Source organism: Typha angustifolia, chromosome 6 (assembly GCF_048772165.1).
Source record: "Typha angustifolia cultivar Huaian chromosome 6, ASM4877216v1, whole genome shotgun sequence".
Taxonomy (NCBI): domain Eukaryota; kingdom Viridiplantae; phylum Streptophyta; class Magnoliopsida; order Poales; family Typhaceae; genus Typha; species Typha angustifolia.
In genome coordinates this window covers 9,751,396-9,765,160 of record NC_133244.1, presented here as the reverse complement: position 1 = coordinate 9,765,160, position 13,765 = coordinate 9,751,396, and the positions used below count along the sequence as shown (strand labels likewise).

The following is a 13,765-nucleotide window of genomic DNA, read 5'->3' as shown; positions in this document are numbered from 1 at the left end:
TCTGTCTCCTTCCCCAAACTTCATTTTCATGGCACCCTCAGAACGTCTAGTATTATAACCAAAAGCATATGTAAGCAATTGCCACCTCCCTTGGGATTAATGTACTGGGTATAATCTTTTAGAATGTCAACATATATATCAAGCCTTCTGGTTGAACATCTTGCTCCATGGATCTTTTGATCATTACTCCATGGATTTTTAACCAATAGAAAACAGAGGACTGACATGTTCTTGAGATTTGACCATCTATGCATTGGCAACTTTTTGAAATTTGACTTAAAATAGTATTATTGCTGGACAACACATGATATTGCAGCCTTTTCTACAAGTTCCACTCAGATACAGTCAGTGAAGTTAGATAAGTTTCAGGAACAATAAGACAAGAAAGTTTGAACTTTTAGAAGCTCTTCTCCTTCTTAAAATTTTTTTAGCTATTTTTCTTTTAAAAAAATTTAATATAGATAGTTGGCTCTACTAACACTTACCACAGTATAGAACTAGCTCACTCCCTTTCAATGATGATTTGCTTGACCCCATTGGCTCATGTTAGGTGCTTGTCAAAGTGACAATGAGGTCCACACTGGCTTCAAACTTATCTAACCACTACATTGATTTGTGTGACCAAGTCAAAGATTGTTCACATGGGTGGGGCTCATCAAGTAGGTTTGGAAGTTTCTTTTGAACACATTTCTTTCATCCGCTTGATGGGTAGCTTTCATATGTCTGATTGGCAAGTTGGTGAGTCTCCTTTCACAAGAATGTTGTCATTCTGATGAACTGAAACTATGTCCTTTGCGCACTGTTTTCCATTCTTTCCAGTGTTCTTTTTCCATGGTCTCTTTAATCATTGAGCCTTCTGTGTTCTTTCATGTGCATGGCCGCAAGCTCAGTAGCTTGAGATGGTTGAGGGTGAAAAAAGAAATAATTGAAAAGGGTAAAGGTTTGGAAAAAGTTCTGATTGAATCATTAGGGACTTTGTAGGACAAGCAGAGTGATGTATGTGGTCATACCAGGAACCACCTTTTGAAGTCTAAGATGAAACATAAATGACAAGAAACAAATACAGACACCTTTTGTTTTGGGTTCAAGTTTAGTCCTTGAAACTGTAACACTTCTTGTGACAGATAAAAATGGTGTGATCGCGATACATATCCTTTTCTTTCCAGTATCTTGTAATTCTCTTTTTAGTGCTGACACAATATTTTGGATAAAGATTGCTAACCAAATATCCCGGAGAATAGACACTAATATTTAAGGAGGGGGGCAAAAGACAACAATCCTCTGGGCCAAAAGAAGGCATTTTTCTCAGGAACAGGTGCCTTCCAATCCCAAAAGAAGTTTTCGACTTGGAAGATTATAACATACAATGGTTGAGATATGTAGCTACAGGACATTCATAAGGGTGATTGAACTCAAGGTTAACCATAAATATTCTGATATCCTCATCTGAATTTCTAAATGACGCGAAATTGCGCTAATTTCTGTAACTTTGCACTGCAACTCTTTGCAAACCAAGTACCTATTTCTCTTCTGTGGATTCAAATTGATACCATTTCTAGCATCATATATCACCACCCTGTAACTGACTGATCCTTGCTCAGACCAGCTGAGCTCCCCTGATGCTTGCTTGCTGGCATTTAGGTGCATTCTGGAACCACATTTAAAAGAAAAATCAGAAAAAAGAACAACATTTAAAATTCATCCTATAATTGGATAGGGCAATATGAGAAGATTTCAGATCAAGTTCATGATAAAGTTGTAGGCTTACAGTAATTAATTGCAGTAATACCATGTTTATGAACATAGAGGTGATACAGCTTCTGAATGACTAGTTGCAGATTCATTGCAGCCACTAATACCCTCAAAAGCCTGCATGAATACGCCAGCGAACCCTGTTAGAGCCTGGAAAACGTTAGGGAGGCTCGTCTGGAGATTGTTTAATGTCATGGCTCGGCTCATTCGAACAGAATTTAGGTATTTGGACTTCTCTTCCTCGACCTTCTTCTTGAATGCCTCCAACTTCATGTTCTTCGATGACAGATTTAAAAATTGATCTGTATTTATGATTGTTTCTTTGTTGCTCTTCTCTAATCTGTGAAGTGAATCAAGTTCTTTCTCTAGCCTGCTCTCAAGCCGGTCAGCTTTCTTCTTCAGGCTGCGCTCTACTGTATGTTGCAGGACTATGGAATGGATAACTGATAAAAAACTCTTGATTGCTTCAGCAGCTACCTGCTTAAATAAACATTTAAGATGGAAAAGATTCTCCTTGTAACTAAAACAAAGGAACATAACTTTTATCAAGTTTCTCAAAAAATCAAGTATTGACTGTCTCCATTATGAAATCCTTCGACTTACTATTGCTCAGTTTCATTCACAGGAAATCTATACTTAATATCAGAGAACTGGTATAATCTTCAGAAGTATAACATGTGTACTGAATCTCAGGATTGTCTTTCTTTTCTTTTCTTTTTTCCTTAAAGTTTGGACATAGATTCAAATGTCAACAAACATGAAAATTCACACTAATCAAATTCTTTGATTTTTTTTAATTAGTATAGTGGTTCTTTAAGTCATACATCTGATTGAAGTGAAGAAAGTCAAGTGGAAATTAAATAAAAACCAAGGAAATGCAGATTAAATAGACAATGTAAAGATCTTTGAGTGTTAGCACTTGTAATTGGCAAATCTATGACAAAACAAAAATCATATGAGGTGTAACTTGTTAGATTGAATTGTAAAGACCAAAAGCACATCGTAGAGGAAAAGAAGGTTTTCTGTACGAATGGATCAGTCCATTTGAATGGATTTCCCCGCATAGTACTATTTTCGTAAGTGTGGAAAGACGTTTAAATGGATTCTCAGAACGCTGCTTTATTTGAACGAGATACGCGACAAGAGACAAGTAGCTATCGAACGTTGGAAAAGCGTTCGAACGAAATTTTATAGAGAGCCCACTGTATCTAACGTTGGAAAGGCATTCGAACGGAACTTTCCAGAGAGCTCACTATACCCAATGTTGAAAAAGCGTTCGAATGAGATTTTTCAAAGAGCTCACTGTATCCAACGTGGGAAAGGCGTCCGAACGATTAGTTGAAGACTTTAAACGTTGGAAGACCGTTCGAACAGAACTTGTGGAACACTATCGACTGAAACTCAAATCGTTCGAACAGTCTAGATCTCGTTCAAATGATTTTGTTAAGTTGGCTCTTATTGGTTTTGGTTAGGGCTTTACGGAGGCTATCTTTCTGAGCTTATAAAGGAAAACTTGAAAAAGATTAGGGCACCACTTTAGCCAAGAGAAATGACACTAATGGGAAGAGAAGTGGGCTCTTGGGGATGCTTGAAGTTTTGAAAGCATTGGAGTCATCCCACACCAACTTCGTCCAAGATTGAAGAAGATGTTTAAGATTACCTTAGAAGTTACTGAGGCTAAGTTACAACCTTAAGGTTTAGCTAGATTGTGAACCAAGCATAAGAGACAACGTATTAAGGAAGAGTCAAACAAAATACTATCGTGACGATTGTGGTAGTTGTAATCAATTTGTAAGTGTTTTTGTAACCGTGAAATTTATAGTGCTTTGTTTATGTGGATTTTTTACCCTTGGTTGACAAGAATTTTGTGCATGCTTCATTCTCATCTTTCACTTTGCAAAGCGTCTCTTTAGTAGTGTTCTTTGTCTAGTAAGGATCAAGAATTTTTACCAAGTTTACCACAAATTACTGTTACTAATTTATGTTGTTTTCTCAGGTTACCACTTACCATACAAAGAGGGAGATATCTAGAAACAAGAAAATTACAATATAAACACAAAAATTAGAATGTGTTCACAGGCACATTGTTCTAGCAACACCTAGCTAATCTCAAATTACAAACTAAAACACCAATCAATAATTAGATTAGGACTTCAGTTGATGAAGGAAAGTAGTAATGCAGGAGCATAAATAGTTTCTCTCCACTAGAGCAAGAAGGTATGGTATAAAGAGAATAAAGCAGTACAATTTACTATGGAGTCAGTATGAGTACCTTTTCAGGTAATCTATCAAGGGCACGCTGCAGTTCGTCGCAAAGACTATGAATTCCAGATGTAGCTCTCAAGCCAGTACTATCCAGAAGGCAGTCAGTGAGTCTGACCCACTGATTCAGAACACGTATGTACTCTCGCTGGGAATTGATTAGATTACAGAAGGAACTATGCCAAGAAGCAACTTCAGCTTCCAGCTGGGCGGTAGCATGGCGATGAGAGTCACTTGTTGGTTCAGTCCCTGGACGGTTGTCAAGAAGATTGACTTGTTGAGAAACGTGGGTTTGAACCTGATGGCACTCGTACATTGTTCTCCACATGTGCACAAGCCTTGGTAAGAGGAACAAGAGAAAATAAAAAGACGAGATAAATATATTGATGAATAGAGCAATGGTTAATGCAAAGAAACAATGTTACTTTCCAGAAATTCATATTTATTACTAAAGATTACTAATGCAATAAAATAGGTCAAAATTAAAATGTCGAAATGCGGTGAAAGTCCAATAGATGCTATTGTGTTAGCTTACGTCGCAGATAGTTCTATCAACTGAGGATATAATTCTTCATCCCTAAGCTTTGATATGGACAAGCATGTCATATTTATTGACCCCTGCAATGAAGCTAGTCGGATCTGTAATTCCTCAATGTTATCTCGAGCTTTCTCTATCCTCAACATATCAGGATTTCCAACTTCTAGCTTTTGCAGTAACAATGTGTTCCTCTTGTGGTGCAACTTAGCAATCTCCTCTGCCTGCAGCATAAGTCCTATTAATAGGTTAGCTAATAATGAATATTACACGTGACAATCAGGACAACCAATCACTTCCTCAGACATCCACACAGAAAGTTCAGCCAAAAAACTCAAATAAAGATTTTGTCCAAATTAATCTTGAAACTCAACATGCATAAATATGATCAAAGAATCTTTTAAGTATTTTTTCTAGAACACTTCCAAATGTCCAGTTGGTTAAAGAAGCAGGCTAAGAGGTCATGAAATTTTAAAACCTTCCTTGTAAGTTCACAAAACACGGTCTTTATATGGAACTGACAAAGATTCATCTCGAGTGTACAATGCCTAGAAGGGGGGATTACGCCCTCTTCTTTCGCACTGGATATTTGATCCATATATTAACTAGAAAAGCAATAGAAAATGTCAACAACATGATTACCTTAACTTCCTTGTAGAGCTTCTGCTCCTCAATATAAAGCTTTTCAAGGGTTGTGCAATGGTTGCCAGATCTGCCAGTATCAGTAGGATTTTGAAAAGAAGGATCTCTATTTGACTGAGGGGATCTGGCAGACCAGTTCCAAGACAATGTGTTAAAAACCTTGGCGGACTTGGAACTTTTTCCTGCAGAATAAATAATAACATTTTCTTAGTAAATGTGTAAAAAAAAGAGAACTTATCTGTTCATAAAGAATCATCAGATGTGGATGAAGAAAACAGGTACTAGTGATTCATGACATTTCGGGACAGAAGTCCCTCAGAGCTGAAAACCAAGAACGCTAAAATTGCATTTCATCTGTGCAAGAGATATGGTCCAAAATTTATGCAGTTCATACATCTGGACGTGCCACTAGGGATAGCGCTTTACCATTTTATGGACTCCAATGTTCATTGAGAAGCAGCACAGCCAATGAAACAGTATAGTTGACTGCACTACTCACTCAATTAACCATTGGCAGATTATCCTTAACTACCGACAAGAGCTGAAGAAAGGGAACTTACTTCTACTAAAGAAAGTAAAACAAGAACTGAAATATTTGACCTTAAACAATGGAGGTACTAGATTAATTTTTAAGTGGGCACTCAAACGACCTATTTCAGCCCCTAATAAAAAGCCTGAAGACTCAACAAATTATGATCACAATTTCAAGATAAAAACTTTCTCACACCACAGAGATCATGCAGATTCTAGGGCCCATCAATTGTCAAATACATTTGTGATTATGTTTCTATTCTACTTAAAGTTATGATCTTAATAGAGCTCAACCAATAAAGAACCACGAGAATTTGGCCAAATCACACAGATAAAGGCCCTGATGAATTTTGACCTCTCTTAGTTCATGCAAATTTGGCTAAATATAGCTGAAAACGCATTAAAAGTTTCTAGTTGTAGGCTAAAATATTCAAAAGAATTTCTTTTAACTCAAAATATATATATATATAAGTGTATAATTAGCAGCTTGATAATGAATGGCACTATTTAGAATGTCAAGATCAAATAGCATTCTATGACATGTATAGATGGCCACAAATTACCCTTCCTTCCATCAAATTCCCAGGGATTACAGTGCCCTCGGTTGGAATCCAAAAGAACAACCACATCTTTCCCAGCTGCTGCAGCTTTCAAGAAATAATCATCAAGCTCCTTCACAATCCCGATCAATGTCTTTTTACTCCTCCACACCACCATTGCCATATCAGAATCCTTTGTCAACCAACTCACTGCAGACGAGTTGTCGTCCACCAATTCCTTAATTATACCTTTCCCCTTCACCTGATTCAACACTACATTCTCACTACCGGTGCCGGCTTCCACCTTCCTTTCTCCCACGTCATCATCCTCTTCCCAGAATTCTGTGTTTGTCTCGGCCCAATCCTCCTCCTCCACTGCCCCGGCCTGCAAGACTATTTCCTCATCCTTCTTCAGGGTCACCGGAGACGACGAATTCGTGGAAGTCGGAGGGCCAAACGGATCCCAGAATTCCCATGAGGAGCCAGGGAGTGGTGGCGGAGGGGTGGCACAGCTGTCGCTGTCATCAACATCAATCGAATCCTCTTCAATAAGTTCCTCGTCAGTCTTCTCCTTTTTCCGAACAGGGCTAAAATGGGGAAGTGGTGGAGGGGAAGGCGGCAACGGCGGGGGCGGTGGAGGCGGGGGCGGGGGCGAGGGGGGTAATGTGAGATCCGGAGGAGGATTGCCGGGGATCATCGACTCCACGTCGGTGAATTGCCGGAGAGTGGCGCCGGTGTTCCTCAAAGATTGGAGATACGCCATGTGGGCGGCGGCGAGCTCGGCGCGGCGGCTCAAGAGCTGTTTCATGAGCCTCCTCCTCTCTTTGCACCTCCTCACACTCTCCTCGTTCTCTACTCTAGAGTGAACACACCCCATCCTCCTCTCAAACCAAAGAAGACAACACTGCAGTACGATCACTCCACCAAAACCCCCAAATGTATTTTATCTTTTGGATTGAAATCGGCTGTAACTAAGCTCAAATTCCATAAAAAAAAATACAAGGATTTAGGGGGAAAAGGAAGCAAATTTGGGTATCCAAGAACAATAAAAACCAAGAAACCCTTTTGAGTGATATGGGCTTAGCTTTAAAGCTAAGCGGTGTGGAAAGAAGAGTCGGAAACCCAAAAAGGTGCCATTTTTCACTTATTCCAGCCAACAAGGGAAACACAAACAAGAGCTAAAACACTGGCAAGCTGGGATTTTTTTTAAAAGAAATCACCCTCATTCGCTTTAGAAGGAGGAGGAGAAGAAGAAGAAGAAGAAGAAGAAGAAGAAGGTGGAGCAGAGAAGGGTCAGATCTGCTGCTTCCCTGTCGCTGAAAATGCTTGTCCTGGCTCACCTCCTGTGTGTGCTCGGTGAGTAGGAGAGAGAGAGAGAGAGAGAGAGAGAGAGAGCGAAAGGAAAGGTGATAAATATTGGTTTCTTTTCCTTTTAGAAATAGTATATTTTTACAACAAAGACAAATGTGAGAAGAGAAGGTGCAGAGAGTTTGAAGTTACTTTGTAACTCGAGGAGAGAGAAACAAATAAACAAAGAAGAAAACGAGAGAGAGAGAGAGATAAAAGCAAAGAATAATGGAAATGGTGTCTCTTGCAGTGGGTTAAAGGATTAGCTATATGGGCAACAAACAGCCATGCTTAAAAAAATATATAAATTAAACAAGATGGTTCTTTACTCTGCCACTGTTTGACTACTGTCTCATTAAGGATGCTCTTATCAATTAAAAAACTTTGGCAGAATAATCCCACAAGCCATGCCATGAGGATGGAGTTCCACTGTTCTTCTATACATTGTGGTGTCAGTATGTCTCTCTCTCTCTCTCTCTCTCTCTCGTTACAGGCCTGCTTCTCATGAATCATACACTGGTAATTGGTGCAGTGTACTTGGATAGATGCTCCATCAACAAAAGCATTGAATGATGCATTCATGGCTCATGATGTTATAGATTTCTAAGCATGCTGATTAATTAGAAAATGAGCATTGTAAATGATAAGTGAGTTACTTTACATTGAATAAGTACACATAATATTTTTGGAGGAGATATATGAATAGATTATAGTAATCATTTTCATCAACTTTTTTTTATAATATAAATTAGCTCATTTTAATATTATATGTTAGAGATCAACAAGTTTAAATTATAGGCATATCACTTCTACTATAGTAAAATATCAAAAAAATATTTAGGGACTGTTAAACTCATAGACATCTATCATAGATTGATAAAATTAAATCAATAAGCTACAGTGATAAATTACATAGAAGAATATTTATTATATTTGACATCTAATTTTTATTTTAATCTTTTTTAAAAGCATCTAATTAGATAAAGAAATCACTCATAATTATATCGCAAACAGCCGTGGACCCATTACAGCTCAAAAGGCTAATTACATTGTTCTATCCAGGTTGTCATGCTTTAAAGCCATTACACCGAGGTTTAATTGAATCAATATTGATTAGTAATGCATCTATCCAAAAACGTAACACAAATTCACTTTTAGCAACTTGGCATAAAAATGAGCAGTTAAGCTTAGAACTCAGCTCAGCTCGAATATAGATATGCCGAATTTGAGAATAAGATAATTCATTCTGACCCAAATTTATGGCTTAAATTGAGCTTGGTTTGAATTATAGAATTACTTAAGCCTCAAATTAAGTTCGTCTTGAATTGGGCTTGAGCTCGAAATAAGCTCGGGTTAAATGTAGATGAGCTAAGCTAGGTTCCACCTCTTATAATATGGGAGAAGATTTGAATAACAATTTATCTCCTCCAGGTTGCAGATTCTGTTCTGATTACTTGTGCTTAGAATCTTTTGTACCTTAGTTTTGTTACAAAAAATAACTGTAAGGGAATTATAAAACACTACTATCCAAAAATTCCTAATGAGTTGCCCCATTAATTGCGCTGGTTAGTTTGAGAGGGTCCATTAATAAATGGGAACCTTTTCTATTCGTATTTTTTGAAAGATATTGTTTATATATATGTATGTATAATTATGTATTCCTATAAATATTATTTTATTGGGTGATCCAAATGGTTTAGTCTTGGCTTTCTTCCTTTCAATCTCTGACTCTCCTCCTTATTCCAGTACCGGAGATTCCTCAGGTGTGGAATATCCTCCTCCTCTTCTCCCAGGTAACGTAGATATATCATTCTTCGTTTTTTTTTTCTTTTTTTGATCTATTTTCCTTCATATGAAGCCTATCTCAAGCAGTAATTGACTATGTTCAGATTAGTTTATCGCAGAAAAATAGGCACTGACTGCTTCCTATTTTTTGAGATTTTGATTTTAATTAGGTTAATCTCCAGTAAAAGATACAAACGAGAGATAGATAGGGGAATTTGATAAACATGAAAGAGAAAGGAATTTAATTTCAATTAGATTTTCTCTCTCTCTCTCTCTCTCTCTCTCTCTCTCTCTCTCTCTCCTTATTTTAAAATTAAATATCAAAGAAGATGAACAAAAAATAACAAAACCAATCACGTCGGGACTTATTTAGTCGACTAATCTATCATTAAGTGGGATAATAACGATGACTCTATTTCTCAAGAGCTATTTGCCATCTTATATTTATTTGAGTCTATAGAGTCTTATAGCTCACATATTTTTATAGTTTAATAAAAGATGGGTACCGTCGTTGATGTCGGCACCGGCGGCAGAGAAGGACAGCTGAAGCACAGAAGTTGCTCATGCAGCAAGGAAGACTTCTTACCCGAGGAGTCCTTCCAGAGCTGGGGAAATTACTTCCGCGCCCTGCGCCAAACCGGCGCCCGGCTACGGGACCGCGTCGCCACCCGGTCCCTCGACCACGTCGAGCTCAACGAGGTCCGGGCACGGAGCGGCCACGAGATGAAGAAGAATCTGTCGTGGTGGGACCTCATCTGGTTCGGTATCGGCGCCGTCATCGGCGCCGGAATATTTGTACTCACCGGCCAAGAGGCGCGCGAGGTGTCGGGTCCGGCTGTTATCATCTCCTACGTTGTCTCCGGCATCTCCGCCATGCTTTCTGTCTTCTGTTACACGGAGTTCGCTGTGGAGATCCCAGTCGCAGGTTAGTAACGTAATCGTAGGAGATATTATTATATAATTTTGTTATGTATATCTTGTACGCAGTCTGTATTATATGATTTTTCATGGCTATGGCTATGGATGCAGGTGGCTCCTTCGCCTACCTCCGCGTGGAGCTTGGGGACTTCATGGCGTTCATCGCCGCCGGAAATATCCTCCTCGAGTACGTGATAAGCGGCGCCGCCGTCGCACGGTCATGGACGTCCTACTTCGCAACCCTTCTCAACCACCACCCGAACGACTTCCGCATCTACGTCGCCGCTCTCTCCACGGACTACTCCCGCCTCGACCCCATCGCAGTCATCGTCATAACCCTCATCTGCCTCGCCGCCATACTCTCCACCAAGGGCTCCTCCCGCTTCAACTACGTCGCCTCCATCATCCATCTCGCCGTCATCCTCTTCATCATCGTCGCCGGCCTCACCAAAGCCGACCCCGCCAACCTCACCCCATTCGCCCCCTTCGGCGTCCGTGGAATCTTCTCCGCCTCCGCCGTCCTCTTCTTCGCCTACGTAGGCTTCGACGCCGTCTCGACGATGGCGGAGGAGACCAAGAACCCGGCGAAGGACATCCCGTTTGGCCTCGTCGGAGCCATGTTGGTCACCACGCTATGTTACTGCCTCTTAGCCCTGACGCTTTGCCTCATGCAGCCGTACACATCGATCGACCCGGACGCCCCCTTCTCGGTCGCGTTCGAGTCGGCGGGGATGGGATGGGCTAAGTACGTGGTCGCCTTCGGCGCGCTCAAGGGCATGACGACGGTTCTACTAGTCTCTGCCGTGGCCCAGGCCAGGTACTTGACCCACATATCCAGGACTCACATGGTGCCACCCTGGCTCGCTAAAGTCAACGAGTCAACGGGCACTCCGGTCAACGCAACGGTAGTCATGCTCGTCGCCACCGCCGTCATCGCGCTCTTCACCGAACTCGGGGTGCTCGCTAATCTCCTATCCATATCCACCCTGTTCATCTTCATGCTCGTCTCCCTCGCGCTCATCGTCCGGCGGTATTACGTCACCGGCGTGACCGATAATTCCAATCGGAATAAGATGATCGTATCCCTGGTGCTCATCTTGGCCTCGTCGATCACCACGGCGGCGTACTGGGCGGCGAGCGACGGATGGTTGGCGTACACGGTGACGCTTCCTGTATGGGTGGCGTCGACGGCGTTCTTGTGGCTCGGGGTGCCGCAGGCGAGGACGCCGAAGGTCTGGGGAGTGCCGTTCGTGCCGTGGCTGCCGTCGTTGTCGATAGCCATCAACATATTCTTGCTCGGGTCGATCGACGGGGCGTCGTTCGTGAGGTTCGGCATCTGGACGGCGGTGCTGCTCGTCTACTACTTGTTCTTTGGGCTACATGCGTCGTATGATACCGCCAAGGCGGCGACGGCGCTGCCGGTGAGGGCGGTGGAAGAAGGCAATGGTGCAGCTGCTTAGTAATGTAGAGGAGAGTCTTAGCAGTTAGTATTCTTTATACGTATCTTTTTATGGGTCTATTTTCTAGAATTCGTAGTGCTGTTGTTAGAGTTGTAATTATAGTTTCTAGAATTTTTTTGTTATTTTTATAAATTTTCTCCTTCAGGTTCTTTTTTATAGCAATATATATATATTTGAAATGCTTCTAATGACCTACTAGCGAGTCCTGGGTGTCCGGATCCGAAACCCGAATCCGAAACTCGATCGGGGGATGATCACCTTTATGGCTTTATGGTTAGTTGGTTGACTACTACTCCTAATTATAGAGAAGAATTAAGTGGGGAACTTAAAACCAAGAGGTACCAGAAAAGAATCCGATCCTTAAATTTTATTATAATTCCGGTTTCCTTCCAATGGAAGCGGACGGTACCCAATTAGATCTTCTAATGGGTTGGGTAGTTGTGTGGGTAAGTATTTGACAGCATCAGAGAAAGTGGAGGAAAGAGAAACAAACACAGTTATTGTGAGGTGGGTACGCGGGGATTAAACGGACAGCTTTCGTCCTTTTCTTCCAATCCTTCCCTCTCCGCTTTCCCCACCTTTCTCGCGTTCCGAACAACACCTTCTCTCCTATTCTCCTTTCTCTCTCCTTGCGATCTCTGGACTTGGAAACACCTCTTCTCGTTGATCATGACGTCGGTGGGTTTTTACTTTTCCTTTTTGTTCCTCTCTCTCTCACTCTCTCTTTCTCTGTGTTCTATAATCGCTTCTTATGAATGGAATTGTGCGTGCTTTTTGGTGGGTGAGATGACGAATCGATCAAAGTTTCGATTTTTTGAACTGGGTCTTTCGATTTGAGTGCTGGGTATTGGAAGTGGGGATGTTGGAAATTTGGGTGAACAGTTTGAGGGTAAAATTTGGGGGAAGAATCGGAAATTTGAAATCGTCTATTCTGATGTTGATTCTATACAGCTGTGCAACTTATTTTGGATCTTTATGTAATTGTATTTTTCGAGTTTGTTCAATGTTTATTATGTCCAAGAACATTATGTTGACACTTCAGATATATTATCATGATGGATTGTTCTCTAGTGGCTTCTTAGAAAAGACGAGAATTCGTTTTGTGAGGTGGATGCTCTTATTTCACATGGCAATGTTTCTTTTGGAAGGAATATTGTTGTGATAATGGCCAGTTGCTGTTCTGTTGTGATCAAGAAGGAAGATTGGGAGGCAGTATTAGATAAACGTCAGGATGACAAGCCCATTACAAGGTTTAGAATCTTCTATTGGCAAGTCCAAATTGAGCTTAAATTGCCAAATATTTAGAATCTTCTCTTCTGCTTTCCCTTTGTCAGATTGTTTCCCCTGTCGGCTGGTGATGTTCTACATGAGATCTCTTTAGATATCTAACTTTTTGGTATTTGAATAATCCTATGCTTCCATGATAGAATTTGATACTATTTAGTTTCCAAAGCTGGGTTATCCATCTCCATCTGTCTCTTTTTTCTTCGTTTTATCAAATGATTTTCTCTTGTTCATACTTTATTTCTAATATGGTGCAACTTTATGTAGCTATGTTTTCCCTCTATTCGGGAATTTGTTTTATAATGCTCAAGCTCTAGATTGGCTCATCTATATCAATCTAGTGGAACCTGAGATGCAGTAAGGCTTCTTGTCTTGAAGCTATCAAGAATGCTATGCGATGTTCATGAGAGTAATCTCCAAGCTTTAACAATTGTCGCAAGGCTTGCAGTATGTTGGATGTAGTGAATTTGTTTGTCCTATTTAACTCCTCTGTAGTATGAAATAATAAAACTATTTGTTATTCTGAAATTCCAGTTTCTGGAAATACAGTTCTTTATGCCAATAAAAGCGAGCGTAGTTACTTTCTATTCATGCAGATACTCATGGTTTATTTACTATCAGATCAGTTCAATAGCTAATTTCCTTTTTCCTCATTGCTCGTCCATTTTGCTCTGTAATGTTGACAAAGATCAATAGAGAGTTGCTCGGAT

The 13,765-nt window shown here is 40.5% G+C and overlaps 2 protein-coding genes across 3 annotated transcripts; one reads left to right on the top strand and one right to left on the bottom strand.

The window, feature by feature from the left end:
- Positions 1-1,090: 1,090 nt before the first annotated feature.
- On the bottom strand, positions 1,091-7,742 carry LOC140761650 (protein ALTERED PHOSPHATE STARVATION RESPONSE 1). Of its 2 annotated transcripts, none has more exons than XM_073099074.1 (6): positions 6,286-7,742; positions 5,192-5,373; positions 4,550-4,773; positions 4,025-4,352; positions 1,790-2,229; positions 1,091-1,648 (listed from the first exon to the last, which is right to left on the bottom strand). In XM_073099074.1, exons 1-5 carry the CDS (start codon positions 7,136-7,138, stop codon positions 1,795-1,797), a joined length of 2,022 nt encoding a protein of 673 aa, XP_072955175.1. In that variant the 5' UTR covers positions 7,139-7,742; the 3' UTR covers positions 1,091-1,648; positions 1,790-1,794. The 2 variants fall into 2 exon arrangements, with proteins under 2 accessions (XP_072955175.1, XP_072955174.1); XM_073099073.1 differs by having other exon boundaries at positions 1,769-2,229; positions 6,286-7,741.
- Positions 7,743-9,263: 1,521 nt separating this feature from the next.
- On the top strand, positions 9,264-11,920 carry LOC140761508 (cationic amino acid transporter 1-like). Its single transcript, XM_073098864.1, has 3 exons — positions 9,264-9,401; positions 9,881-10,318; positions 10,423-11,920. The coding sequence occupies exons 2-3, from the start codon at positions 9,892-9,894 to the stop codon at positions 11,769-11,771; spliced, it is 1,776 nt and encodes a 591-aa protein (XP_072954965.1). The 5' UTR covers positions 9,264-9,401; positions 9,881-9,891; the 3' UTR covers positions 11,772-11,920.
- Positions 11,921-13,765: the final 1,845 nt, after the last annotated feature.